At 44.0% G+C, this 26963-nt stretch overlaps 1 protein-coding gene across 1 annotated transcript; it reads left to right on the top strand.

The window, feature by feature from the left end:
• Positions 1-26963, top strand: Atp6ap2 (ATPase H+ transporting accessory protein 2). The gene is made up of 9 exons (NM_001007091.1): positions 1-125; positions 7015-7145; positions 8358-8489; positions 15403-15498; positions 15657-15794; positions 16819-16872; positions 17566-17715; positions 19176-19295; positions 26740-26963. The coding sequence occupies exons 1-9, from the start codon at positions 86-88 to the stop codon at positions 26929-26931; spliced, it is 1053 nt and encodes a 350-aa protein (NP_001007092.1). The 5' UTR covers positions 1-85; the 3' UTR covers positions 26932-26963.

Genomic DNA, 26963 nt, shown 5'->3' with positions numbered 1-26963 from the left:
CGTCACTCGGTCTGACTGCGGTGCTCGCTCGAGTCCCGGCGTCCCTTTTCGTGTGGCTCATCTCCGCTTTAGCAGCCGTGGCACCATGGCTGTGCTTGTCGTTCTCCTCTCTTCTCTGGTGTCGAGTGAGTAGCCAGGAAGCACTGCGAGAGGCTAGGGGGCGCGGGGACCCTGGGCGGGAGCGGCTGCTGGCGGGGGCCGCAGTGGGGGCGGTCTGGGTTTGGCGCCCTCTTTGGGGTTCTGGACCTTGATCTGGCTCGGGCGGAGCGGCCTTGTGGTCTCTGGAGCCGGGCAGGGCCACCTTGGGGACTCTGGAGCTGGCATCAGCCTTTCGGGGAAATGCGCGTCGCTGGTTGGAACCCTGTCTCCCAATTTGCCGGATCACTCCTTCCCTGTTCGAGGCCCTTTGGAGGAAGGGTTTGCATTTCTCAATACAGCGTTCAGCCACGATCCACTACCAAGAAGGGAAGGTTAACTAACGATTTAGCTGCCGCCTGCTGCCGTCTTTTTTCCACCTTCATTTCTAATGGTTGTTATTAACAGCGGATGAAACCTTACCTCCCTCGTGTATATACAGATCAGGATGCGGAGTTGAGTCTTCGTGTTTTTTTTTTTTTAATATATATATAATGATTATGTCTTAAGATTAACGCAGACAGTTTCTTAATATTGATTTCAGTTCCCAATTTAAAGGGAGGGTAGGGTATGAGTCATGCTTTTAGAGTCACATGTCAAATAAATGGTAGCTTTCTGAGTGGAACCTATGTTCTCCAACGTGGAATAAGAAGAGTGGTAATGAGCTTATATTTGGCCTGTGGCTTGAGTATCATGTAGTAATGCATTTCATTTTACAGTAATCCTTTGAAGAAAGTCTCCTCATTTTGCAGAATATAAATCAAGGGCGGCATGACAAGGTTAATATGTATCAAAGCTGGATTTGAAGGCAGATCAGATGACTTCCAAGTAGAGGATGTCTTTCCACTATACGTGTATGGCACAGGGAATGCTCTGTGGCAACATGAAAATAGTGGGACAGAGACTGGGGTTGCAGACAATAGGATACAAGAAGTCAAGTGAAGCCAGGCATGGCGGCGCATACTTTTAATCCCAGCACCCTGGAGGCAGAGGCACGTGGATTTCTGAGTTTAAGGCTAGCCTGGTCTACAGAGTGAGTCCCAGGACAGCCAGGACTACACAGAGAAACTCTGTCTCAAGAAAAACTTCAAGTGGAGAAAAACTTGGAGGAATGGGTGCTTTGTGTCAAGGGGATACCTAGTGCCCATGCTGCCTGAGATGCTGAGAGGCCCTACTTTTGGGATAGCAGTTGAAGTGAAAAAGACCTAGTGATGGTTTTGAACACCAAAGCTCTTCTCTGCCCTGGAGGTGCCCAGCCCTCTGTGTTAATAGTTACATATAATATAAATTCAGGCCTCCAAAGTGTTAGGGTCTTTTTCATTGTTGTTGTTGGCTCTGGAAAGGCCATTCTGATTTAATCAAGATACTTTGGGGATTTTTCAAGGTACTTGGTAAGTGCTGGTCACAAAAGCATGATGACACGACTTTGAACCCCAGCACCCATATAAATAACTAGGTATAGCCGTGCAGGCTTAGACTCTGGGCTGGGGAGGTAGAGACGGGTGCATCTGTACAAGTTCTTTGCTGGCCATTGTAGTCTAATAGATGAGCTTCGTTTCCCAATGAGAGATAGGGTGGACAGTTCCTGAGGAAAGACACTGGAGGTTGACCTCCGACTCCACATGCTTGCATGTACATCCATGTGTATGTACGTAACACACACACACACACACACACACACACACACACACACACACACACACACTTTGGGATAATTCTTTTGTTTTAACTGGGTTTAAAAGTTAAAAACAAAACCTTTCCATTGACACTGTAGTTTAGCTGGACATCTGTTGAATTCCCTGTTTTAATATCCTATCTGACATCTTATTAAGTCCTAGCTGGCTCTGACCTCAGAGAGACCCGCCTGTCTCTGCCTTCTGAGCACCACTGTGTTCAGCTCTATGACATTTTGAGTCCGTGAGGTTTGTTTTTTTGTCTAAGGTAAAATAATTATTTCTCTATGTGGTTTGGAAATGCTATCCTTGCTAAAATGGTTTAGTTCATACAACAGCCTGAGCTTCTGAGCTGCTGGCTCTTGTCAGGTGAGGGTACAGTGTTATTTTCCACAATGACTAAGTGTGATTTGGTGGAAAACATCTTTAAGAGCTCAGATTTCACTGTTTACTTTGAAACAGTGTTAGGGAACTAGAAAGAACTAGGGAACCTGGGCTATGAATACCATGTTCTGAGGCATATTTGAAAAACTTCTGATATTTAGCCTGGAGGAAAAGGACCAAGAGTTAACCCATGGTATCTGTAGAGACTCTGTAAAGGAGGAAGGAGTTCATTTTGGTCTCTGATATCTGAAAGGACAGAAGCAGCCCCTAGTCCTTCTTAAAGTTGATTGGTTCCATTCCGTCATTCTTAGAAGCTTGCTGCACAAGACAGTGGAGTCTCTGAGGAAGAGACGCTAGCTCCTCTTAGACACAGCCTGGCGGAGGCCCAAGGAATGTTCCCCAGGTGTGGAAGGCTGAGGTGGGGGAATCCAAGCAGAACAGTATGTGCATGTAAGCACAGGGTAGTGAGAGCTGAGGAGCGGCGTTGCTGGAATCTCAGAAGTCAGGTCAGTGAGATAGCCAGGGGATATTTTGGTTTTCCCCCAACAAGACTCTAGGTAGTGAGCACAGGCATTTAAGCTGAGGGGTGAATAAATGGATTTGTATTTTGGAAATATGGAGCTGAGGGCAGGCTGACAAGGTCATAGGCAGCCAGCTGCAGCAAACCTGGTATGGGATGGGCATGGTGGTAGTAGTGTGTGTGTGTGGGGGGGGTCAGGAAATAATAAGAAAGAGAGTAGCTGAAAGCACTGGGTGATTGGCTGTGGTATGGCAGAAAGGCTTAAAGAGGAAGTATTCGAGCAACTAAATGGAGGAGAGCCTACAGAAGTCTTTGGAAAGCTAGTGAGTCCAGATTCAAACCAACTGTTGAGTTTGAGGGGGTAGTAAGACTTACAAAGAAATGTCAGTATTGTGTGTAGGCCTAAGGCTGGGGAAAAGCTAAACCGGGAATAAAAACCTAGGAGCTGGCTATTGTTGGGTGTTTTACCCCTTAGGGATAGGTGTGCTCAGTCAGGGAGTGTGATGTAGACCTCGGCTCTTTCAAATAAGAGAGTATGCCTCATGATTCAGTTGAGTGCTGGGAGTACGTACTAGAATTTCCATGTATGTGGGGATTTTTAATCCTTTTATTTTAAATAAGAATGGTCAGATTTTTAAAACTTGGGTTTATATCATGATTACATTGGGAAGAACACTGGAGGTCAAAATGTTTTGAGTGTGCTTTATAATACGGTATAGATTTGTAATCAATGATTGGACATACACGTATCATATGTATTACAAAAACAGGCAGACAGAACTGATATTGAAAGCCCAGCACCATAGCTTTAAAGGGTGGAGCAGGAAAACGCAACAGTCAGAGGAATTGGAAAGAAAACAGGGGGCCTCGTCTTCATGAAGGCCTAGGTGGGGTTTCAAAGAGGGACTCAGTGTCGGGTGTGGGGAAGTGAGGCAATTAAGGGCGGAGAATGGGGTTTCAGGGTTCGGTGTACTGTTTCAGGGTGTAGGCAGAGACTGGGGGGGACAAGGCAGGCAGCACAAGATAAAGTAGGAAAGCAAAGGACTGGACTATACAGTCAGTCCCAGGGTTCTTCCCCCGAAGGGAAGCATTTTGAGACAGCTTTTGTTTTGACAAGACACTTGTAGGGGGTTTTAGTGGTTCTAAGTTTAGGCAGCACATAGGACTTGGCTTTGTGCTGATGAGAGGGGAAATTTGGTAGTTCCGGGTGTGACTTCATTTGTTCATCAACCCAGCAAACATCTGCGGCAGTGTGTGTCAGCTGCTGTTCTCAGCTCTGGGACTGTATGAACAGGACACACTGAAATCCCTGCCTGCTTCCATGTAGTCACTTTTCTCTTGCTCTGTCATATGTCTCAAAAGTGGGTCAGTAAATGCCAAGTGAATAATTCCTCAGACAGAATGGAAGTCTGTAAGAAAGCCAAAGAGAAGATTGTGTTAGACAAGGTATTCTCGTGACTAGAGGGTGAAGGGCTGTGGCTAGGGACTTTAGGTGAGGAGAGCAAGTGGGTGGCCTAGAGTCTGTACGCTTTCTCCATGAAGCTGGGCACAGGTTATCTGGAGACTGACTGGAGGGGTGGAAGCCTACTTCAGTTCAGGACAAGGAAAAGGTTCCCAAAGAACTAGAATGCCGGGGCAGTGGAGCTGACCTGGCAAACAGTGTTTGTAAGTTGAGGTGGTACTCCCCCTGCCACTGGTAACATTTGGGTAAGGGACAGCTGGCTTTCTGCCAGGTATCCCTGAGGTGTGATGCCTGTAATGTGCAGAAGCTTAGACGATGTCACCCTTCTTAGGACCCTGACAAAGGGTTTCTGAGCAGTGGGCTGCTAAAGGAGTGTTGTGCAGCTGTGGTTGAAGGGAACCACAGAGGTGAGGCAGTTTCATCATGCCGTCTCATGGGGTTTGAGGGTATGGGGCCACATCTCAGAGTAAAGCTAGCTCCGTGTCCAGAGACGTTCCTGAAATGTGTCTGTGCTTGGAAAGTATAGGTTCCTTGCCTGTTTTCCCCAGCCTTCACAAACTATGCCTGAGGGATTACATTGTGAGTTTTGCCCTGGAGGCGCTGTACAGTTCTACTGGGTAATAAACCAAGATTTCTGTTGCCTACAGATGACCATTCCATTCTGGTAATTTTTTTTAAATTTGCCTTCAGCTAAAAGTTTAGAAATTGTTGCTCTGACCCTGGGCTGAACTGAAACTCCTAACTGGCCCTACTGTATTTGTACCAGCCTGAGGCCTTGTATTTACTGTCAATACTGCAAAACTAAAACATTGGCTGTTGTTGCTTCCTGCGTCATTCACATAGCATGGGCTTAAGCATTTCTTTCTTGAGGTCAAGGGGATAACATTGATACCTTACCAAAGCCTTATTTTCCCATAGAAGGCCTGGCCAAGATTGGCTTTAGACTTGGAACTCATTCTTTTCACAGGAACCCAAAAGTCTCTATTAGCTACTTGTATTCTGGGGTTGTAGTTCAGGGGTAGGGTGCTAGCTATAGCATGCTTCAAGCCTTGGAGACCATCTCCAGTATAGTGAACACACAAAGCCCCTGAACATGGGTGAACGGGTCCCATAGTCCATCCTTAGAGGGGGGCTTTAAATCAGTCCCTCTGCTTGTCGTCCTTCACTTTTTAGCTGTAGACACTGTACACTTTGATTAGTGATTGCGGGGTACGTTTTCTCACCATCCTGGTGTGTCAACTGAAAACACTATTCATGGACTTTGACTTCTGAAGGCTGAAGTAACACCTGTGCACACATGGACACGCATCCTTGACAGTCCTCATTCCCCTCAGTTGCCTACGTGGCAGCATAAGGAAACACCCTGTATCTGAAGATGTGTACTAACCCGTGAGGATGCACTGGCCCACCAGACTAGTAGTAAAATAGGAACATCGTGATGTTGCATGTTCTAGAGAGGAGGTCTGGTGGCATAGACCTCAGGTTTTCTTCCCTTTTGTACCAGAAAGAACAACAACAACAAAGACCCTTTTGGTTTTTTAAAGTCCAGAGAACTGCCACTGATGTCTAATTTTTGCTAAACTGCCACGCTCCCCTGTTAAGGGCCATCTGTAGGCGGGTATCTATAGCATTAGAAGGAACCTCTTTCAGTCTTCCAAGGCTCAGGGAACATTATGGCAAAGGCAGAAAGCATGTAAGAGCCTGGGGCTGGAGAGGAACTCGGCAGTTAAGAGCACTCACTGCTCTTCCAGAGGACCTGTGTTCAGTTCCCTGCACCTACATGGTGGTTCACAGCCATCTGAAACTCCAGTTCTAGGGTATCCAGTACCCTCTATTGGTCTTTGGGGGCACCAGGCCCCCACACATGGTACACATGGTACATAGAGGTACACGCAGGCAAATGCTCTTACATGTAAAATAAATACATAAAAATAATGTAAGAGCCTGAAGAGAGGCTGCGGTAGAACACTGTCTTCCAAGCGTGCCGTGGCACTCTTAAAGCCACAGCAGCTGTAATTAGATGCACAAGATTGGGCGCATCAACACCCTGCATATACTATGAAGGGCTCCTGAAGCCTCACCCTTCCCTGAGGATTTATAGGCCGTTAGCAGTAGCTGGGGGAGGGAGTCTTGTGAAGCCCCTACTCATCCCTGAAGAGCTATAGGCAGTGAATGTTTGTGGGGGAGGTGTGTTTTCTTGGTGTAGCCACTGATAAGGAACCCATACACTTGTAAATAATACTTTACCCGTGATACTGTGTGATACTGTGTTTGGGCCTTATCAAACTCTGGTTCACTACCCCCCTCCCACCAAAAGACATGAAAATAGAGGGTTAGTTAGGACGAGGAAGGAAGGGGGTCCATGGGAAAGGAGGTGGCAAGAGAGAATAATGGGCGAATATGATCAGAATTCATTACAGCATTATAAATATACCATAACGAAACTCGTTATGCATAGTTGATATTTGCTGATTTCAATTTTGAAAGAATATTCCCTGGCATAGTTCCTTAGGTACCCTGTTACAGCACAGTATATGTACTTCTTAGCTGATGCTTTGGGGGATAAATTGCTGATGGGTCTTGGAGCATAGCTCTAATCTGGGACTGGGCTGTTTTGAAATCTGCAGTAGCTCGTGTGCCTACACTGTGAAGACTTGCGTGCTAGCTCTGCAATCCCACCCTAGATTTCTCCAGATTTATGATTCAGTATTTTGTCCAAATATAATTTAGCATGTTCAGCCAGTGAAGAATGGGGAAACGTATCATGTTAATAAACTTCAAGGTAGATGCAAAAGATATATAATGATGATCATTCATTTACCAATCTCTTTTCTCCTTAGGTGCTTTAGCGAATGAATTTAGCATATTAAGATCGCCAGGGTCTGTTGTTTTCCGAAATGGAAATTGGCCTATACCAGGAGATCGAATCCCAGATGTAGCTGCACTGTCCATGGGCTTCTCTGTGAAGGAAGTATGTGCACTTAAAAATAAGTAGTAACTGCTTTTAAAACATTTTTTATTAATTTCTTCCTATAGTCAAGGAGAACAAACACAGGTACATTTGCTATTACAAAACCTTAAAGGGCCATCAGTATTTGGGGTGATATTAAGTAAGTGCTTCTAAAACCAAGTCTTTATGCATCATTGTCAATAAACCTGTGTTCATCAGTGTGACAACCTTTATATGTGTAGATGTATCCATCTAGCAATTTAAGTGTATTTTTATGTTGAATTACATGTAATTTACATATTACAGGTGTGTTGCTATTAATAGGCTGTGTCTTTTGTTTTGCAGTACAGTCAATTTGCTACAAATGCTAAAATGCCTACACACCTCATCTGAAGTTAGAGAATGTAGCCAGGGCTGTGTTTTCCTAAAATGAAGCTGTGACCTGTGGCAGTCCCTGGCCACTAATAGAACTATAGTAGAGGGGCCTGGACCCATTCGGTCCAAGAGGCCTGAAACTCAGAACTTAGGAGGAGGGGATCCACTTGCTCTGTCTTGCTTTTATAGCCTCTTGCTACTTTATAAGTTGGCTGCTGACATCATCAGTCAACTCCCAGCTCTGCTTGGGCACTACTTGGCAGTTGGGCTAGGGTACAGCCCACAAGCTCTGGTTTCTTTGGACAGCCTGCGTGAGCAGGATCGGTTGTTTACACTGAAGGATGAGATTTGTACCTAGTTCTCTGCAAGCTTAAATTTGACTATAAATGGCTGTCCAGTAAGCCTCAGAAGTAATTATTACTAAAGCAACATGAGTCACTGTTAAAGGCATTTTGTGTATAAAGTGCTTAGTGGAGAGAGAACATTTTGACAGTTCTTGCTGTTTCTACAAGGTAAAAGCAATGCTGTGCATAAAGGAAAAATGTTTCAGGGGAAGAAAATAACAGTTCACCGGCTAGAAACATGCAAAGCACGTGAGTTTTGTTTAGCTTTTTACACAAAAGTTGTGAGGGAACTTTCTGATAAGTACAATTTTAAGAACATAAAGAAGGCAGGTATCCATGGCCCTCCTTAGGAGACTGTAGCTGTTGCTTCAATAAGATGCCTATGTCACCTTTGAGCCTAGTGTCCCTAGCCAGTGCCATCCCAGGACCCCTTCACTCTGGTTATTAGGTGTTACTGGGGAGATAGTTTCCATATTTGAGAATTAAGAACTGTTTTGTGCATTTCAATTTTTAGGACCTGTCTTGGCCAGGGCTTGCTGTGGGCAACCTATTCCACCGGCCCCGGGCTACCATTATGGTGACAGTGAAGGGGGTAGATAAACTGGCTCTCCCCACAGGCAGCGTCATCTCTTACCCTTTGGAGAATGTGAGTATTTCTTACATAAACTTGGTGCGCTGGGGACTTTCTCTGTCAATTGACATGAATGCAAATGATCTCTGTAAATAGCCCCCAAGATTAGTCTTACTCTGTTAAATATTACCTCAGTATTACCTATGCAGGCTCGTTGCAGTATCTCCATTGAATTTGCCTGTTTGTGTGTGCATATGTAATTTCAATCTCTGTATCTTTCTTTGAACTGCCTTTATCAGCTTGCTTGTTTTCTTATTTAAAAAGTGAATTATAGTCTAAACACATACCTCTTTAAAAACACAACTACTTTTGAAATTCTTTTGAAAGTAGTTCCTTTTGACAAAAAAATTACATGGCGGTTGTAAATTTACTAGAACGTGGTCATGCTCTATGGGGGAGAGGTCTGAGTTAAGAGGTACCGCCTCCTGTTCCTTTTCCACTGCTGTTATAGACTGCTGTGACCAAGGCAACTTATCGAAGGGCTTTGGGGCTTACGGTTCGGGGGATAATAGTTATGATGGTGGGGTGGAGGTATGGTGACTGAGCAGGAAGCCGAGAGCTTATATCTTTAAAGCAAACGCAGCGGGAGCAAGCTCAGAAGGGCACAAAATTGATGCTCTGCAAGGTCACTCCAGTGGCACTTCCGACAGGGTGCCGAAGAGGAAGGTACCATGAACAGCAGTTGACACTGAAATTGTCTTTCCTGCAGAAGGCTAGGGACAATAAAATGATCCCATTTGTTCTTGGGAAGAAGACTAGTAAAACTCCAGCTGCCTCAGAAGGTCTGGCTTGCTATTCTGGGTTGCGAGGCCCCAAGAATCACGTGAAAAACATCAGAATTATAGTTATAGAGAGCTTCCTTCCAAATTCAGATAATCTACACTTCGGGGGCATTTCTACAATCAGGGCTCCTGTGATTGAAAATTGAAGGTGAACTGAACATGGAGACACACATTTTTAATCCCAGCACTTGGGAGACAGAGGCAGGCAGAGTTCAAGTCCAGCCTGGTCTACAGAGTGAGTTCCAAGACAGCCAGGGCTCTGTTACACAGGGAAACCCTGGTTCAAAAAAAAGAAAAGAAAAATGAAGGTGAGTTGAATTTACAACTTGAATCAGAAAACAGGTGTAGTAAGCTGTTTGCTCCCCTAGACCAACAGTTAACAGGTCAATCCCAAAGAAACTTGTAAATGCATTAAGATTGAAGATGTAGTGGGATGTGTAGCCAAGTATAAGCAAGGTCCTAGGTCCCATTCCAAGCACTGCAAAGATGCCAGCAACAAGACACAGGCATCAAGGCTGCAACTTAGAGGGCAGAATGTACTATAAAGCAAGGGCAAGACATTTGTGACGGGTGGTATTTTTGTTTATATTTTAATTTTACTGTAGATTGTGATTCCTTAACTCATTTGTTACAAATATTTTTATTGACAAATGTATGAGCTCTTTTTCAATAATTACTGTTTTAATTTCTAATTACATTACGTTGTAAGACTGATCTGTGTTGATGCTCACTTTGGGAAAATTCCTTTTCAGACTCTGCTGTGATTGTATTTACAAGTACATGCGGCATGCTTACAGAAACACACTATGTGGGCTGCAAATCTATTCATAGCGCAGGTGTGGAGAACTTACCTAGTGTGCATGAAGCGCTAGGTCCAATTCCCAGCCACCCACACACACACACACACACACACACACACACACACACACACACACACACACACACAGCCATGATCTAGACCACAAGGCAAATCTGAACACAATAAAGAACTGATGTCTGTGTGATCATAACTCTTGGGAAGCTAAGGCAGGAGGAGTACTACAATTTGAGGCCGCTCTGGGCTATGTAGTGAGTTTGAGGCAGCGTGGGTGGCATAAGACCCTGTCTCAAAGACATCCAAAATCCATGAATTTGGGTCATACCCTTTCCCTGTCCACTTCCCACCCAGTCCTGACCACACATCCTACTCCTGAGTTCTATGAAATCAACTTCTTTAGATCCTACACATCAGTGAGATCATGGTATTTGCTCAACACCAGGATTAGTTCAGTTGGCATAATATTCTCACCCATCTTGTCAAAAAGATAAGTCTCCACAGCCCGCCCCCATCCTGCCCTGTGGCCCTTTGAAGGGTAAATGGTATCTCTGTTGTGTGTATATGTTCCATTTTCTTCTTCCCTACCCCCATCATGGGGTAGAGCCTAGGATGGCTTGTACACCAGGCAAGACTGTACATACCTTTGACCTACAGCCAGCCCAGGGCATTTTCTTTATCCAACCTTTTTAAAAAAGGACACGTTGTTTGCTTTCTTATCTAGTGCTGCAGTGAACCTGGGAGCATAGTAGGATTCCTCAGCATCGTGGTCTCTCCTACCTTTCTATAAGTGCCTAATGGGCAAGAGCGATGGCTCAGGGCTTAAGAGCATTTGCTGCTCCTGCCAACAGCTGGACTCTCCCAGCTCTCATATCAAGCCACTCACAACAGCCTCTGACTCCAGTTCCAGATCATCCTATACCCTCTTCTGGCTTTGTCAGGCTACACATTACATGTACATACACGTAGGCCCACACATCTGCATAAAATTTTAATAAAATAGTGAACCTTTAGGTATATCCCAAGAAGCAGCACTACTGGAGCATGTGTCAGTGGGGTGATACACAGAATGACGGGGATTGTAATAAACAAACTACTGCCTTGGTTTCTTTCCTCTCGCTGTGATAAACACCACGAGCAAAAGCAACTTGGAAAGGAGCGGGTTTGTGTCAGCTTGTAGCTCACAATCCATCATGGAGTGAGATCAGGGCAAGAACTCAGGGAAGGAACCTCAAGGCAGGAACTGAAGCAGAGGCCATGGAGGAGCACTGCTTCCTAGCTGGCTTTCCATGGCTGCTCAGCTTGTTTTTTCTCAACCCAAGCTCACCTGCCCAAGGGTGCTACTACAGTGCGCTGGACTTGGGCCCTCTCCTATGAAGCATTAATCAAGAAAATGCCCCCACAGACATGCCTATAGGCCAATCTGATGGTGGCATTTTTCTCAATTGAAGTTCTCTCTTCCCAGATGACACTAGATTGTATCAAATTGACAGAACACAACCAGCATAAATATATTGTACATTTTAAAATTGTCTGTTAGATTTTAAGTATTTTTGCCACCCAAAATAGAAATCTCATCATTTCTCTTGTAAACCAGAAGAGCAAGACCAGAAGTATAGAGTATGACATCTAGTATAAAGCTAGGCAGCAGAATAATGGAATCCCACGGTCCTCAGAATGAGTGAATGCTCCCTGCTTTAATGCAGACTCCAGCATTCTCTGGAGCGGGTGGGTGGATGGGGCAGAGAGCAGGCTGTGCTCCGTGATACAGGGAAGCTAACTCTTCATATTGGTAATGGATGGTGCCTACACCAGAAAATCAAGACATAATCCTGACAATGCTTTATTCAGAAAGATGGCGATGAAAAGGCAGATTCGCCAGGACAATTTCTGTAATGTATTATGTGATTACTGTGAAAATCACCATGTATTTTATTAATGCATATCTGTTTCACTTATGCACAAATATATAAATTCCAGAGCACCATTTAAAGTTTATTAGCATAGAACCCCAAATTTGATTTTTGAGACAGAGTCTCATGTAGCCCATGTTGGCCTTGAACTCTGTGTTACCAAGGCATGCAGCACCAGTATATGTGGTGCTAGGAGTTGAACCCAGGGATTCATGTGTAACAAGCACTCTGAGCCCTATCCAAACTAAACATTTTGAAGTAGAATAGCCTCACTTCACATGGGAAGAAGCTATGACGAGAGCTCACTTTATTGATTGAACTTGATTAGCTATTTCTGATTATCTTGGAAGAAAATGGGGAAAGAGATAGAAGGCCTAGGCAACAATACACGCACAATCTAAAGGGGGAAATGAACTTTGAATTCTACTTGGTGAGGCTTCCTTTTGTCAGCTGTTATAGTTTCAAGTGATCCTGATGAAGAAATTCTCGGACAAACAGGCAAAGCTCTGTAAAAGAGTGTGGGAAAAGTTACTATGTTCTAATCACCATGGCTTTTTTACCCTTTCAGCTTAGGAGTCTATATAATTACTATATAGACTATATAATTATTTCTTTTCCTCTCAAATCTGGTATTTACCTCATTGGCTTCTCCAGGTTGATTACTGGTCTGTACCCTTCAGCCTTTAACTTTCCTAACCCAGGTGCTGCTCCATGGGTGAATGAGGCAGGCAAGTTAGTGTCGTAGGTGTTTCCACCCAAGCCTGAGGAGGTGTTCACAGAAGGCAGGCACTTGCACAGGCTGGTGACATGTTTTTGCAAGCTTGGTTACTCTTCCCCCTCTCATTCTTGTGACCTCATTTTAGACGTTTGGGAAGATTTAATATGCATCTTGAGTAAGAGAAAAGCATCATGTCTGTTCCAGTCATAAAATTCTGAAGTCGGTCAGCTTCATTTGGACACTGGTATTTTGTCAGTAGAGTTTCTCTGCTTAATTCACTTCTGCCTGTACCACATCGGCATTCATTTGCTGCTTGTACACAGTAGCCTTTACGTAGCAATGGAAGTACTGGAGAGTTTCTCCAGTAAAGCAGAAACACACCGGGTACAGTGTAATTCAGACACTTGTGAAGTGGAGGCAGGGGGTTCACAAGTTTGAGGCTATGTAATGAAGCTGCATAAAAAGTTTGATGCCAGTTTGAGCTACTGCTTATTTGAAAAAAATAAACAACCAAACTACTGCTTAAAAAAATCTTTTGTAGGGGTTGGGGATTTAGCTCAGTGGCAGAGTGCTTGCCTAGGAAGCGCAAGGCCCTGGGTTCGGTCCCCAGCTCTGGAAAAAAAAGAACCAAAAAAAAAATCTTTTGTAACTAGGCGATGGTAATGCACCCTTTAATCCCAGCACTCAGGAGGCAGAGGCCAGCAGATCCTGTGGTTCAGGGACAACCCAGTCTACAGAGTGAGTTTCAGGACAGCCCCAATTGTTACACAGAGAAACTGTCTCGAAAAACAAAAACACACAAACAAAACCCTTTGTGTTTGAGCATATCGTCTGCAAGTATGTGCATGCCTGGGGCCTGTGGAGGCCAAAGGAGGGCATCAGATCCTCTAGAACTTGAATTATAGAAGGTTTTAAGCCATCATGTGGATTCTGGGAACCAAACCTGAGTCTTCTGTTTGAAAGAGTAGACAGAGGGGCTGGGGATTTAGCTCAGCGGTAGAGCGCTTGCCTAGGAAGCGCAAGGCCCTGGGTTCGGTCCCCAGCTCCGGAAAAAAATGAAAGAGCAGACAGGGCTTTTGTTCTAGCCTCTTGTTATTTTAATACTGTAATATCAGAACTATAATATTTTTTGAGAGCAAAATTTTTTGTAATCTATTATTTTTAAAATAATGTAGAACAAAACAACCCAGCATAGCATAGAAGTCCAAAGTTTGTCACCACTGAGGGTAGAAGTGGACAGCTTTGAGGGCACTGCTGGTGTTCTTGTCTTAATCTAGTTGTGTTAGGAAAGGGCACCCATTTGTAAATACAGTTGAATTTCCTAACTGCAGGGTTTGTGTACTGTGTTGTACGCAGGTCACAGTTTAATAAATTCAAGGGGCTAGAGAAATGGCTCGGTAATTAAAAGCATTGACTGCTTCTGCAAAGGACCTGGCTTTGATTCCTAGTACCTACATGGTAGCCAGCTCACAACCATTCTGTAATCTAGACCCAACACCCTCTCCTGGCCTCCAGAACCAGGCACACAAATGGTATACAGACACACAGAGATGGAGTATACGTCATACCTTATCTAAGGGACTTACCTCTGTCTAAAGATGACCAGTAAATATTGTTAGAAGATTATATGAGGCCTGCTTCTCTTTTGGTGAAATTCAGTATCTCAGGTTTCCTCAAACTATCTCTTTCAATGCAGACAGATAAATTTACAACCCAAATATATTGTTCTGTAAAATACACAAAGCTGAGCATACTGGTACATACTTGTGATCCCAGCACTTGCAGCGGGAGGTAAGAGGATCAGAAGTTCAAGATCATTCTCAGCTACGAACTGAGTTCAAGATCAATTCAGGCTATAGGAGGCCATGTCTCAACAAAGCAAAAAATAAAAATAAAAAAAAATATATGTGTGTGTGTGTGTGTGTGTGTGTGTGTGTGTATCACCAAACTAGTTTGTGTTTAATAGTGTCCTATCTTTTATATTTGCAAATTATTTTTCATTTAAGTACTGGGAGATAGACTTAGGCCACTAAGGCTCTTGAATTTCCTGTGCCTTCAAAGAGATTCTTGTGTTTGGAAAAGATTTGAGCCTTCAAAGTTTTCATCCAAAGTGCTGGTGTGATTTTTGGTTTGTGTGGAGTTTTTCTGTTTTTTGTTTTTTTGTTTTTGTTCTTTTGTGAAAGAGAAACAAAACAGATAAAGTTGGGTAGGATATTGTATGAAAAAACTACCACAAAAAATCCTGGTCAATGTTATGTGGAACCATAAAGACATGAAAAATCATGTCATTTGCAGGGGAAAAAAATGAATGGATCAAGAAGCAGTAATGTTAGGCGAAAAAAAACCCAGAATCTGAAAGTCAGTATGACACATTTTTCTCTCCTGTAGAAACCAGAATTCAAAAAGAAAAAAGACAACTGAAAAATAATAGAGGGAGTAGGGAAGAAAGAGCCTGGGAAGGAGGGGCGACGGGAGAGTGAAGGATGGGGGACAAGACCCTCGTGTTCAGAGCACACATGGGAGCCTGGACATCACGGTGAACCCTTTAATGTGCACAATTCACACATATCAAGACTAATAATAGAAAACTCTGTTCCTCCTGTGAGCGAGCCTTCCTGAGGCTGCTTGCTTATACTAGCTGGATCATTTCTCTTTCCACTTTGTTTCAGAAAATAATTGCAGTTTTACTCTTGTTTTTCAGGCAGTTCCCTTTAGTCTTGACAGTGTGGCCAATTCCATTCACTCCTTATTTTCGGAGGAGACTCCTGTAGTTTTGCAGTTGGCCCCCAGTGAGGAAGTAAGTAACTAAGTTTTTCTTTAAGATCCTTATAGAGAAGTGTTATTTATTGACATTTTAAAAGTGATTGTATGAAAATGCTATGTTCTGTGTTTGTGTGTTGGAATGAAGCCATAGAAGGCAGCTAGCTAACCTAGCATTCTGGATTTTTCTTGTAGAGAGTGTATATGGTGGGGAAAGCAAACTCTGTATTTGAAGACCTTTCAGTCACATTGCGTCAGCTCCGTAATCGCCTGTTTCAAGAAAACTCTGTTCTCAACTCGCTCCCCCTCAATTCTCTGAGTAGGAATAATGAAGTAAGTGGTTCAGTTGTCGAGTGAGTGAAATAAATGTCATTTTTGAGTTCCAGTTCCATATGCTACTTGAAACCTTAGCAAGACAGAGTTGTAGAGAATGAAGAACTGGGCTCATTACTGCTGGAGTACATTCTTCCTTTTGTTGGCACTGTGTTCATGAGTAAACACACCTTTTCTGAATTGCCATTCAGTAAATACTCTTACATTCTCCTACCAGAGTTGCCAGTTGATCCAGACAGGCCCCAAACCAATCTTCTTGGAGTTTGGTTGAGCTGTGAAGACCTGGTGACTCGATGTCATTGTTCACAGCTGTTGCTAATATGGGCTCCCAGTTTTTGTGTGTATGCAGGATGCTGCACTAGAGAGATACTCCCGCTTTGTTTGTTTGGGTTTTTCTTTGTACTTAACTATTTAGCACCAGCTGGCCTGGAACTAACTGTGTAGATGGGGCTGACGTCAGATTCACAAAGATGTGCCTGCCTCTCCTTGGGTACTGGGGTTAAAGACATGGACCACCATGCCTGCCAGCCATCCCTGCATTTGTCTCTTATCCTTTATAGCTATTGAGGGTATAAGAACCACTATTCTTAATTCTCTGCTTTGGAAAGTGTTCAAGGCAAGTGAGTAATCTGGTCCACTGGTAGGATCTTAAGAGTATATGTGGATCCCTCGGTCCCCCGAGGGAAAACCACAGTGGGCTCCATGCTCAGTCATGGTTTCGTTCGAAGTAGAGTTATCAAGTGGTGGTCACTAGACTAATGCTAGAGAGTGACCACCACCTTTTTTGGTAGGAAATACTGTTCTGTGTGTATGCTTCCCTGATACTGGGCCTTGAGCCCAGGGCCTTACACACAGTAGGCATTTCTCTACCCGTGACTGTCCTCACTTCAATTACAGTGAGCCTACAGAGGAGGGAAATAGTATACGTTACTTGAGTAGTATTGGTACTATGTTGTACTCACCAAATGGAAGAACAGGTCTCTGATGTGTATTTAAAGCAATGTCCATTCTTTGGTCTCTGAAGGTTGACCTGCTATTTCTTTCTGAACTGCAAGTGCTGCATGATATTTCAAGTTTGGTAAGTAGACTTCTCAGACTTTCAAGTCCTGTCTGTTTTGGTTCCTAGAAAAATCTTTAAGTGAAAATGAGGCCAGTCGAAAAGCTTAAGTATGCCCCGGCCTCATGATCGCACGAACACTGAGAAACTATTGGTGGTGGGGGAACACTGACGTCTGTCTAGTGTTAGTAGCTGTTTCTTCTGCATTTCTTCCCTTGGGAGAGGCTGTAAATCCTCAGAGAAGGTAGGCCTGGGAATGAAACTACCCTGGCTGTAGTTGCAATTTGGCCATGTATTTCTTGTCAGACAGTAGGACTTAATTCCATTATCCATAGCTGAGCATCAAAAATAGGAAGATTGCTATGGGTGACTCATAGCATTAACCAAGTTAAAAAGGAAAAAAAAATTTATCTGCAAGTAAGTGGTTTTTAAAACCATTCTCACGACTGAAATCGATCTTCTTACTTGTTTGCTGGCTTCTGAAGTTCTTTGCCAAACCTTTGTGTCAGGGCCTGGTTGAAGGAGCTTAGTGCTGGGGACCAGTGCGGTGGTCTGGGAGGGGCTGCAGGAGGAAGACAGATGGTTCAGGAATTCCTTGCAGTACACTGGGGTGGTTCTGTGGCTGCATAACATATTCAGGTGTAATACTTCACTTAGTTGTAGTTGACATCTCATTTGACATCTCATTTGTTCATTTGTTCTATTTGTTCGAAGTTGTCTCGTCATAAGCATCTCGCCAAGGATCATTCTCCCGACTTGTATTCACTGGAGCTGGCAGGTTTGGATGAGCTTGGGAAGCGTTATGGAGAAGACTCTGAACAATTCCGGGATGCTTCTCGGATCCTTGTTGATGCTCTCCAAAAGGTAAATGCCAGCGCTGCTGGTAAGAGAGGGTAACCATTGTTTCTTTTCTTTTTTTTTTTTTTTTTTTTTTTTTGGAGCTGGGGACCGAACCCAGGGCCTTGCACTTGCTAGGCAAGCACCCTACCACTGAGCTAAATCCCCAACCTCCCGTTGTAGTTTCTTGATGGAGAGGTCTTCTGAGGAATGCTGCTGGTTGTTTTCTCTTTTCCTCTGTGCAAACATGGAAGTCTAGGTCTCTCACATCTAATCAAGCAGCCACTCCACCACTGAGCCTCACCCTCAGTCCAACTGAAAGATCACTCGATTCTTTGAACGTTCACTAACTCTGATGTCTAAGAACAGGGTGGGGGCGGGGGTGGGAATACAGCTCAGTGTCCAAGTGCTTACCTAGCATGCGTGAGGCCCTCCTAAGTTCAAATCCCAGTAACACCACCATAACAAGTAAAGAATGTGTAGGGTCAGAGGTGGATGTGGGGAGGTATGGCGACATATGTCTCTAATCCCAGCACTTGGAGGTGAAGGCAGAAGGATCACAAGTTTGAGACATATCTGGGCTACATGGTAAGAGCTACACCTCAAAAGACCAACATCAACTAGCCCTCAATTTTAAAACAAGTGTGTTTGAATCTTTTTTCCAGTGCTGGCAGTGGTGGCACTGCACATTTGTAGAGTCTGACAATGTGTAGAACCTAAAACATACTATTTGAGCCATTTTTTTTTCCAGAGCTGGGGACCGAACCCAGGGCCTTGTGCTTGCTAGGCAAGCGCTCTACCACTGAGCCAAATCCCCAACCCTATTTGAGCCATTTTTAAATCTGCCTCAGAGGTGTTAAGTATATTTATACTTTGTGCAAAGCCATCACCCCAGCATCAAGTTCACTCCCTAATTCTACTTAAATGTGTGAATGTCTGTTAGGGCTTAACATTGTACTGACTTTAACATAAGCAAGCCTGTAAGGCTTTTTCCTATCTAAGATAATGTATATTAAAGCTTAAACATATTGATACTAATGTGTATTAATATTGCATAATATGTAATTTCTTGTAAAGCTACAAATAATTTTAACAAGTATGTATTTGTCCAGACACAAAAATGATCAGTATGTAAGATAGTGTATGTGTTAATTTGCTAATAATACCATGTATATGACATTTATATCTATAATTCTTATCTTTGATTCCCTAATCAATATAGTATAACAACTAGCCACATAGCATTTCAGTAATGTTAAGTGATATATATATTCTAGAGATGATTTAGGATATACAGGATGCTGCACATAGATTCTATGCAAATACTATGCCATTTCATGAAAGAGTATATAGTTCAGAGTCTGTAGAAAGTTCTAGAACCAGTTCCCCAAGGGACAGTTTTATAAAATTTTTGTTAACCAAAGATACACATGTAAAAAAAAGTATGTATTTCACCACTGGTCATAATATTAATAAGTGACTTTCAGTTTGCAGATGACATGTACAGTCTCTATGGTGGGAATGCAGTGGTAGAGTTGGTGACTGTCAAATCATTCGACACATCCCTGGTGAGGAAGTCAAGGACCATCCTTGAGACGAAACAAGAGGTGAGCAAGCTTTAAAGAGGTGATCCTGCTTTAAAGCATGAAATTGGCTTACTTTAAAGGGTAAAAGCTGGTGCTTCTAGCAAAATGGCTCAGGGAGTAAATATCTGGGCCATAGACCTGGCAATCTCAGTTGGATTCTCAGGACTTGCGTGGTAGAAGGAGACAAAAGGACTCTTGAAAGTTGTCCTTAGACCTCCAGACCCACACACGTACATACACACAAAATAAATAGAATGGAATTAAGAAATTAGAAATCTTGAAGCTCAGGATGATTGGTGTAGGAGGTAAAGACAGGAGGCCCAGGAATTGACTGCATAATGACCTTGAGGTCATCCTGGCCTGTATGAGACCCTGTCTCAATAACCCCGCCCCCACACAGAAGAAACCCAGAAAATGTTCAGCTGGGAGGGAAAGTACACCTCTCAGTGCTGTTTCAGATAGTTAATGTTAAGGAACCATCAGAAGTTAGTGGTAGTGTGTGGTACGTCTCTCTCAGCCTGTGGATTCTGCTTTTCTAGAAACACATTTTTGTGACCTAGTTCCTCAGTTTCTGGGACCCTCTGCATACACCTCTGTATAATTTTAATTGAGTTTATCAGTATTTCAGGATTCATCTTGCTTTGCTTGAAGGTCGAATGAGCAGCCAGTCAGTAGTTCTCAACCTGTGGGTCACGACCCCTTTGGCTGTTGAATGACTCTTTCACAGGGGGCTAAGACCATGGAAAAACGCAGGTATCTGCATTATACTTCACAACAGGAGCACAGTACAGTACCTCCATAACACAAAGAATGGTATGAAAGGGTTCTAGCATTAGGGAGGTTTGAGATCCAGTCATATAGAGGGTCAGAAAGAAGCTTGCTGCCCATGGTAAAATGTGTGTCAGGTACATGGTCTCACACAAAGCCTCGGCACACTTGACGGTAATGGGAAAGAAACTACTACCGATGTTACTAGACTGGCCTGACAGTTCACACCTGTAATCCCAACATTTGTGAGGTCGAAGCAGGAAGATCAAGGACTAGGCCGTCCTCACCTACAGGATAGGTTAGTAGCTAACCTGGGCCGGGCTACATGAGACTTTGTCTAAGAAAAACAAACATTACTTCTGGTTGGTCACATCACTTGCTGTCATCAGATCACAGTAGTTTGTATGCCAGCTCCTTTGGGCCCATTTCCAGGGTCCTCCATGCTCAGTCTTAAGGATTAGTGTGAGAGTTGGAGTATATATAGCCAGTACCGGTTTAAGACAGTCTAGAGATGACCGGGTGGCGATTGTTGCCTTCCAGATGTGTGATGGTTTTAAATGCTTGGCCTACAGAGTGGCACTATTAGAAGGTGTGGCCTTGTTAGGGTAGGTGTGTCACTGTGAGTATGGGCTATAAGACCCTCACCCTAGCTGTCTAGAAGTCAGTCTTCCACTAGCAGCCTTCAGATCAGCCTTCACTCAGCCCCTCCTGCCTGGACACTGCCATGCTCCCGCCTTGATGACAATGGACTGAACCTCTGAACCTGTAAGCCAGTCCCAGTTAAATGTTGTCCTTATAAGAGTTGCCTTGGTCATGGTGTCTGTTCACAGGAGTAAAACCCTAAGACAGAAGTTGGTACCAGGGACTGGGGTATTGCTGCAATAGGCCTGTCCATGCTTAAGAGTCTGCCTAAGACTAAGGTGATGTGATTTAGAGTAATTGCTTTAAAAAAGGAAGTTTCAAAACAGCCTGGTGTAAATTCTATTGTGTGGTTACTAAAGTTCACTCCCCTTCCCCCAAACCCCCACCCCCAAGAGCAGAGGACTGAACCTGGCCTTGCCTTGCGCTTGCTAGGCAAGCACTCTAAAGTTCACTCTTATGAAGAGTGTTTTAATGAAAAGGAGCAAGTTGAAAAAGGAAAACTACAGAATAAATGATTCCAGTATTAAAGGGGCATCAGGAAGTGAAATGGAGCTGAATTCTATGAGTTAAGAGAATAATAACCTTGGGGCAAGATCCCACCCAGCTAAGTTTAGCTCCAGGCAATTTAGTAAAAATCTTTAATCCCAGGGAAAGACAAGCAAAACTCTGAGTTCAAGGCCAGCCTAGAACAGAGCAAGTTCTAGGTGAAGAAGACCTTAAATCCAGGCTTGGTGGACCACACCTTTAATCCCAGTGCTTAGGAGACAGACAGGCAGGCAGATCTCTGAGTGTACAGAACAAGTTCTAGGACAGCCAAACTTAGGCAGTAAAGGAGTTGGAAAACAGAAAGCTGGTGATAATGTAATAGAACAAGGGGGCCATGTTCCAGCCCCAGCAAGCAGCAGAACTCAACAGCTTCAGCCATGTGGCTCAGTCTTTAGAGTCCAGAATAGAAGGGACTACTGGGAAAATTGATGCTGGTTAGCAGGAGCTAAGAAATTAGTGGTAATTAAGAGACCAGCATCAGTGAGGTGAAATCTCCTGGGAAGTGTTTTCTGAAAGCACAAAGAAGCCGTGCTCCAGAGAGCCAAGGCTGTACCTGGGCTGCAGCTGGACTTGGTAATGTGTAAGAGTCTCCCAGGTGGTACTGGTTTTGAAGGCATAAAAGGGTGGTGGACAGCAGCTGAGACTGGGCACTGAGACCAGGGAAGGCCATTGGTGACAGGGGAGCTTCAGTTGCAATTGACAGCCCAGGATTAGCCATGCCTAGCCATAGCATGATAAAATATACATTTAGTCCAACTTCCAAAGTCCCCATAATCTATAGCAGTCTCAACAATGTTCAAAGTCTCTTCTGAGATTCACCCAATCACTTAACTGTAATCCCCAAAGCAAGACAGGAAAGCAGCTGGGCAAACTCCAAACTCTGCATCTCCATGGCTGATGTCAAAGCTGACCTCTAACCCGGTTTTCATCTTTGTTGAGTGGAACAAGCTCCCTTACCATGCATTGGCTGCTTCCACTCCCTGTTAGCAGCTTTCCTTGACAGGGTCCCACGGCTCTGGCATCTTGAACATTTTGGGGTCTCCTTCAATTTCAGTGCTTTTTGTTCCAGTGTCTAGGATCCACACATGATCTGGGCTCCTCCAAAGGGCTTCAGTCACTTCTCCTGCTCTCTGGGTGTGATCTTGCCACAGTCACCACTCCCTCAATCTGTTTCTCTCCTGGAACAAAGGATTCAGTTCCATTTCACTTCCTGGTGCCTCATTATTACTTGAACCGTAAATTTTATGTTTCCTTTCTAAGCTTGCTACGCTTGTTCCAAGTGCTCTTCAGGAGACTTACCCAGAGAACAAAGTCTCTGATGGGCTTTTTTGAGACTTCCTTTGTCAATGCAATTACTATAAATCTCTTTAAATTAGCCTCAGTTAGACTTTTCAGATAAGGGCAAAAAGCAGCCACAGTCTTTGGCAAAATATCACAAGAATAGTGTCTTGGCCACATATTAAAATTCCTTTCCTCTGAAACAGCTCAAGCATGGATTCTACAGTTCAAATCACCATCAGCAACAAAGTTTTTCATATTCTGTTAGAATAGTCCATTAAGCCCACTTAAAGCATTCCACTGCTTTCCAAATCCAAAGTCCCAAAATCCACATTCCTCTAATGAGTACATGATCAGACCTATCACCGCAATACCCCAGTCCCTGGTACCAACTCCTGTCTTAGGTTCCACTGCTGTGAACAGACACCATGACCAAGGCAATTCTTATTTTTTTTTTAAAGATTTATTTATTTATTATATATAAGTACACTGTAGCTGTCTTCAGACACACCAGAAGAGGGCATCAGATCTCATTACAGATGGTTGTGAGCCACCATGTGGTTGCTGGGAATTGAACTCAGGACCTCTGAAAGAGCAGTCAGTGCTCTTAACCGCTGAGCCATCTCTCCAGCCCCCAAGGCAATTCTTATAAAGGACAACATTTAGGGGTTGGGGATTTAGCTCAGTGGTAGAGCACTTGCCTAGCAAGCGCAAGCCCCTGGGTTCGGTCCCCAGCTCCGAAAAAAGAATAATAAAAAAAGGACAACATTTAATTGGGGCTGGCTTACAGGTTCAGAGCGTCAGTCCATTATCATCAAGGCAGGAACATGGCAGCATCCAGGCAGATATAAGGCTGGAGGAGCTGAGGGTTCTATGATTTCACCCAAAGGCAGACAGGAGAAGACTAGCTCCCATGTGGTTAGGAGGAGGGACACACGTCCTTCAACAAGGCTATACCAAATAATAGTACTACTCCCTGGGGTAAGCATATTCAAACCACCAGAATATTTGGTGTCAATTGAAGGCCAGGTTTGGCTACATAGCAAGACTGTGTTACCCCTCCACCACCAAAAAATAAAACCACAGCTAAGACCTGGAGCTCTTTCTTCCTCCTCCTCCTCTTCCTCCTCGTCCTCCTCCACCTCAATTCCCACTACTAAATTTCTAGAAATTCTAGATAAAAAAAATAAAGTTTCAAATGCATAGCGCAGCTCTCAAATAAGGCATCCCTACAAAGTAAAGAGAAAGAACCTGTAGTTCGCACTCTGCCAGTTGGGTGTGCCAAGACATGGATCAGCTCTCTGTGAGATTGAACTAACGCTTCCTTATAAAGCTAGGGTGGCAGAAACAGCTGCACCTGCAGTAAGGGGGATAGTGATAGTGTCCTGTTTAAGGTTTTACTTCTGTGAAGAGACACCATGACCAAGGCAGCTCTTATGAGGACAACATTTTTTTTTCTTTCTTCTTTTTTCCGGAGCTGGGGACCGAACCCAGGGCCTTGTGCTTGCTAGGCAAGTGCTCTACCACTGAGCTAAATCCCCAACCCCATGAGGACAACATTTAATTGGAGCTGGCTTACAGTTCAGAGGTTCAGTCCATTGTCATCAAGGCAGGGACATGGCAGTGTCCAGGCAGTTGTGGTGTAGGAGGAGCTGAGAGTTCTAAATGTTGAGCTGACTGCAGCCAGGAGCAAAGTGACTCTTGCACATCGGGCGGAGCTTCAAAGCCCACCCTTGGTACAGGTGTTCTACAAGGCCACATCCAACTGTATCACTTCCTATGGGCCCAGCACATGCAAACTACCAGGAATTGTTTGCCTAGCAGGAAAAGGAAACAAAGACATTCAGTGGTCTGCCTATGTATGCACTAGGAGCAGGGATTATTCCCTGGGGCCTTGTTAATCACAGAGCTTTCTTAATATGGATTTGAGGGTTAAATTTATATTTCCTAGGAAGCCTCCAATTGAGAAGTTAACAGAAAATCTGCTCCCAGATCAATGGCAGCTCTCTGGTGCCGAGCTAGAGTAAATGTCAAACCCCTGCTAGTCCTTGCCGTCAGTGCACAGTGCAGTGAGCCTCCTACAGCTAGTCCTCCAAGTACAGACTCAAAAAGTATAAAACATTGGCAGGGCTAATTGACCAAAAACATCAAAATTAGGTCCCCAGAACATCAAATAACATATGGACATAACAGATTAGACAGAATTGATTAGCAAGACTGTATATACTTGGGTCTGAAACATTCCCTGGAACATCATTTCAGTGTGATTGGGCACCCGCTTTCAGCACTGTCACTCTACTAGTGCATTCTGCTTCACAGAACAAGAGGCTCCCGTGTGAGCTTTAAGTACGTGATGGTCTTGGATTAGATTGTAGTGTGCAATAAATACATATACAGTCGAAATGCACATGAAGTGGAATTGACTCAGCAGATGTACATAAATCCAAGAAAGAGGAGTGTAATGATGTGAAGTCCTTTGTGTCAGCTGTGAGCTCCCCACAGGGAAGTGCACATATTGGTGGGCCCATTGTTTCTTCTCTCTTCTGTTACTTTAAGCTGTGGTGAGAGTTTAAGGAATTAAGCTATGCGTGAGAACACACATCTGCAATCCATAATTCTGGAGGTGGAGGCAGGAGGATTGTTAAATCCAGGCTGGCAGGCCTAAATAGCAAGTCAACCATCTCAATAAGTCAAAAAATAAAAAAAAAGACTTTAGATCTGTGGAACACCTGCCAAGTGTACATGGGTTCTGGATTTCTCTGCTTTGTTGCTTAGCACAGGAAGATTAAGACAGCAGCAGCAGCAGCAGCATCTTACAATTACAGGCCTGACTGCTGGGTATGCAGAGTGCAGGTGCTGGTGTACAGTAGGAACTGCCAGACAGCCCTTGTCCTCGTGTCTCCCACCTTGTCCCTCTGTGTTCCAACTGGCCCTGATGTGTACCACTTTAGCAAAAGACAGCTACAACATCACATTTTCCACTCTAAGTAGCTAATCTTTAATCTAATTGAAGGGTAAATATAATACTGTATCGAGAGAATGCTTGTCCTTGGCATGTCCCCTTAGCCCTCTGCCCTCTCTTGTATAGAGGGGATTTTTTTTCTCTTGTGTTTGACCCTTTTTAAAAAAATGATGCTGGCGATGAAACCAGACATTCTGGCCTTGCAGGCAACCGTCTAGCACTGAGCTACCCCTTACCCCGCTGTCCCCGATATCTACCTGTGAAGCATTTCCTTCCTTCCTCCCTTCCTTCCTCCCTTCCTTCCTTCCTTCCTTCTTTCCTTCCTTCCTTCCTTCCTTCCTCCTTTCCTTCCTTCCTGCCTTCCTGCCTGCCTGCCTGCCTTCCTTCCTTCCTTCCTTCCTTCCTTCCTTCCTTCCTTCCTTCCTTTATAATTGAATCATGTGTGTATATATATTCTCATCCCCCCCCCTCTATGTAGCTCTGGCTGTCCTGGAACTCACTATTATAGACCAGGCTGGCCTCAAACTCATAGAGATCCTCCTGCCTCTGCCTCCTGAGGGCTTGGGTTAAAGATGTATACTACCATGCTGGGCCTATAAAGTCTTAAGCAGTGGTTCGTGTTTCCCAGGTTTGAATTCGGTACAAATGGAACCACACTGCATGTATGCTTAGATGTTCTTTGTTCAATGTTGTTTTTAAAACTCATCACTGGAAGCCAGGCAGTTGTGGTGCACATCTTTAATCCACCACTTGAGGCAGAGGCAGGCCTGATCTACAGCCTGGTCTACAGAGCGAGTTCCGGCACAGCCAGGGGACAAATAGAGAAACCCTGTCTCAAAACCCCAAACACACAAGTAACAGTGGTGCTGAGTCATCTTCCTGCTCGGTGCTCTACTGTCTGAACAGGCCCCAGTTGTCCATTGTTAGAGATATTTTCGTGGGTGTCTTTTGGTTCACATAGAGATGGTTCTGTTCAGGCTGGGCTTATGGATCACGGGATCTGCAAACCTTCAGTTGCATTGGTTACCACAGAAAATTCTCACCAAGTTGGACTTTCTTCTTTTAGTACCAGTACCAGTGTCTTCTCCAGGAAGCTGCCTGTTCCTAGCTCCTCCGCAAGTAGATAGGCAGCTATTACTCCACTCAGGAAATCCCGAGTGTCTGTTAGGTAGCAAATCGTAGACACTTAAAATCATAGGCATTTAATCTGAGTGATCTTCAAAGCTTTAAGTTCTTTCCTATCGATGTGTTTTCCTTTCTTCATTGTAGAACACCCAAAGTCCCTACAACCTTGCGTATAAGTATAATTTGGAGTATTCGGTGGTTTTCAACTTGGTACTGTGGATTATGACTGGCTTGGCCTTGGCTGTGATAATCACCTCTTACAACATTTGGAATATGGATCCTGGATATGATAGCATCATTTATAGGATGACAAACCAGAAGATTCGAATGGATTGATTTTCCTTATGCTAGACTTACTTAGACAACAG

This window comes from Rattus norvegicus, chromosome X (genome assembly GCF_036323735.1).
Source record: "Rattus norvegicus strain BN/NHsdMcwi chromosome X, GRCr8, whole genome shotgun sequence".
Lineage (NCBI taxonomy): Eukaryota > Metazoa > Chordata > Mammalia > Rodentia > Muridae > Rattus > Rattus norvegicus.
Note: the sequence above shows the minus strand (reverse complement) of the source record. Positions and strands in the feature narration are given on the sequence as shown.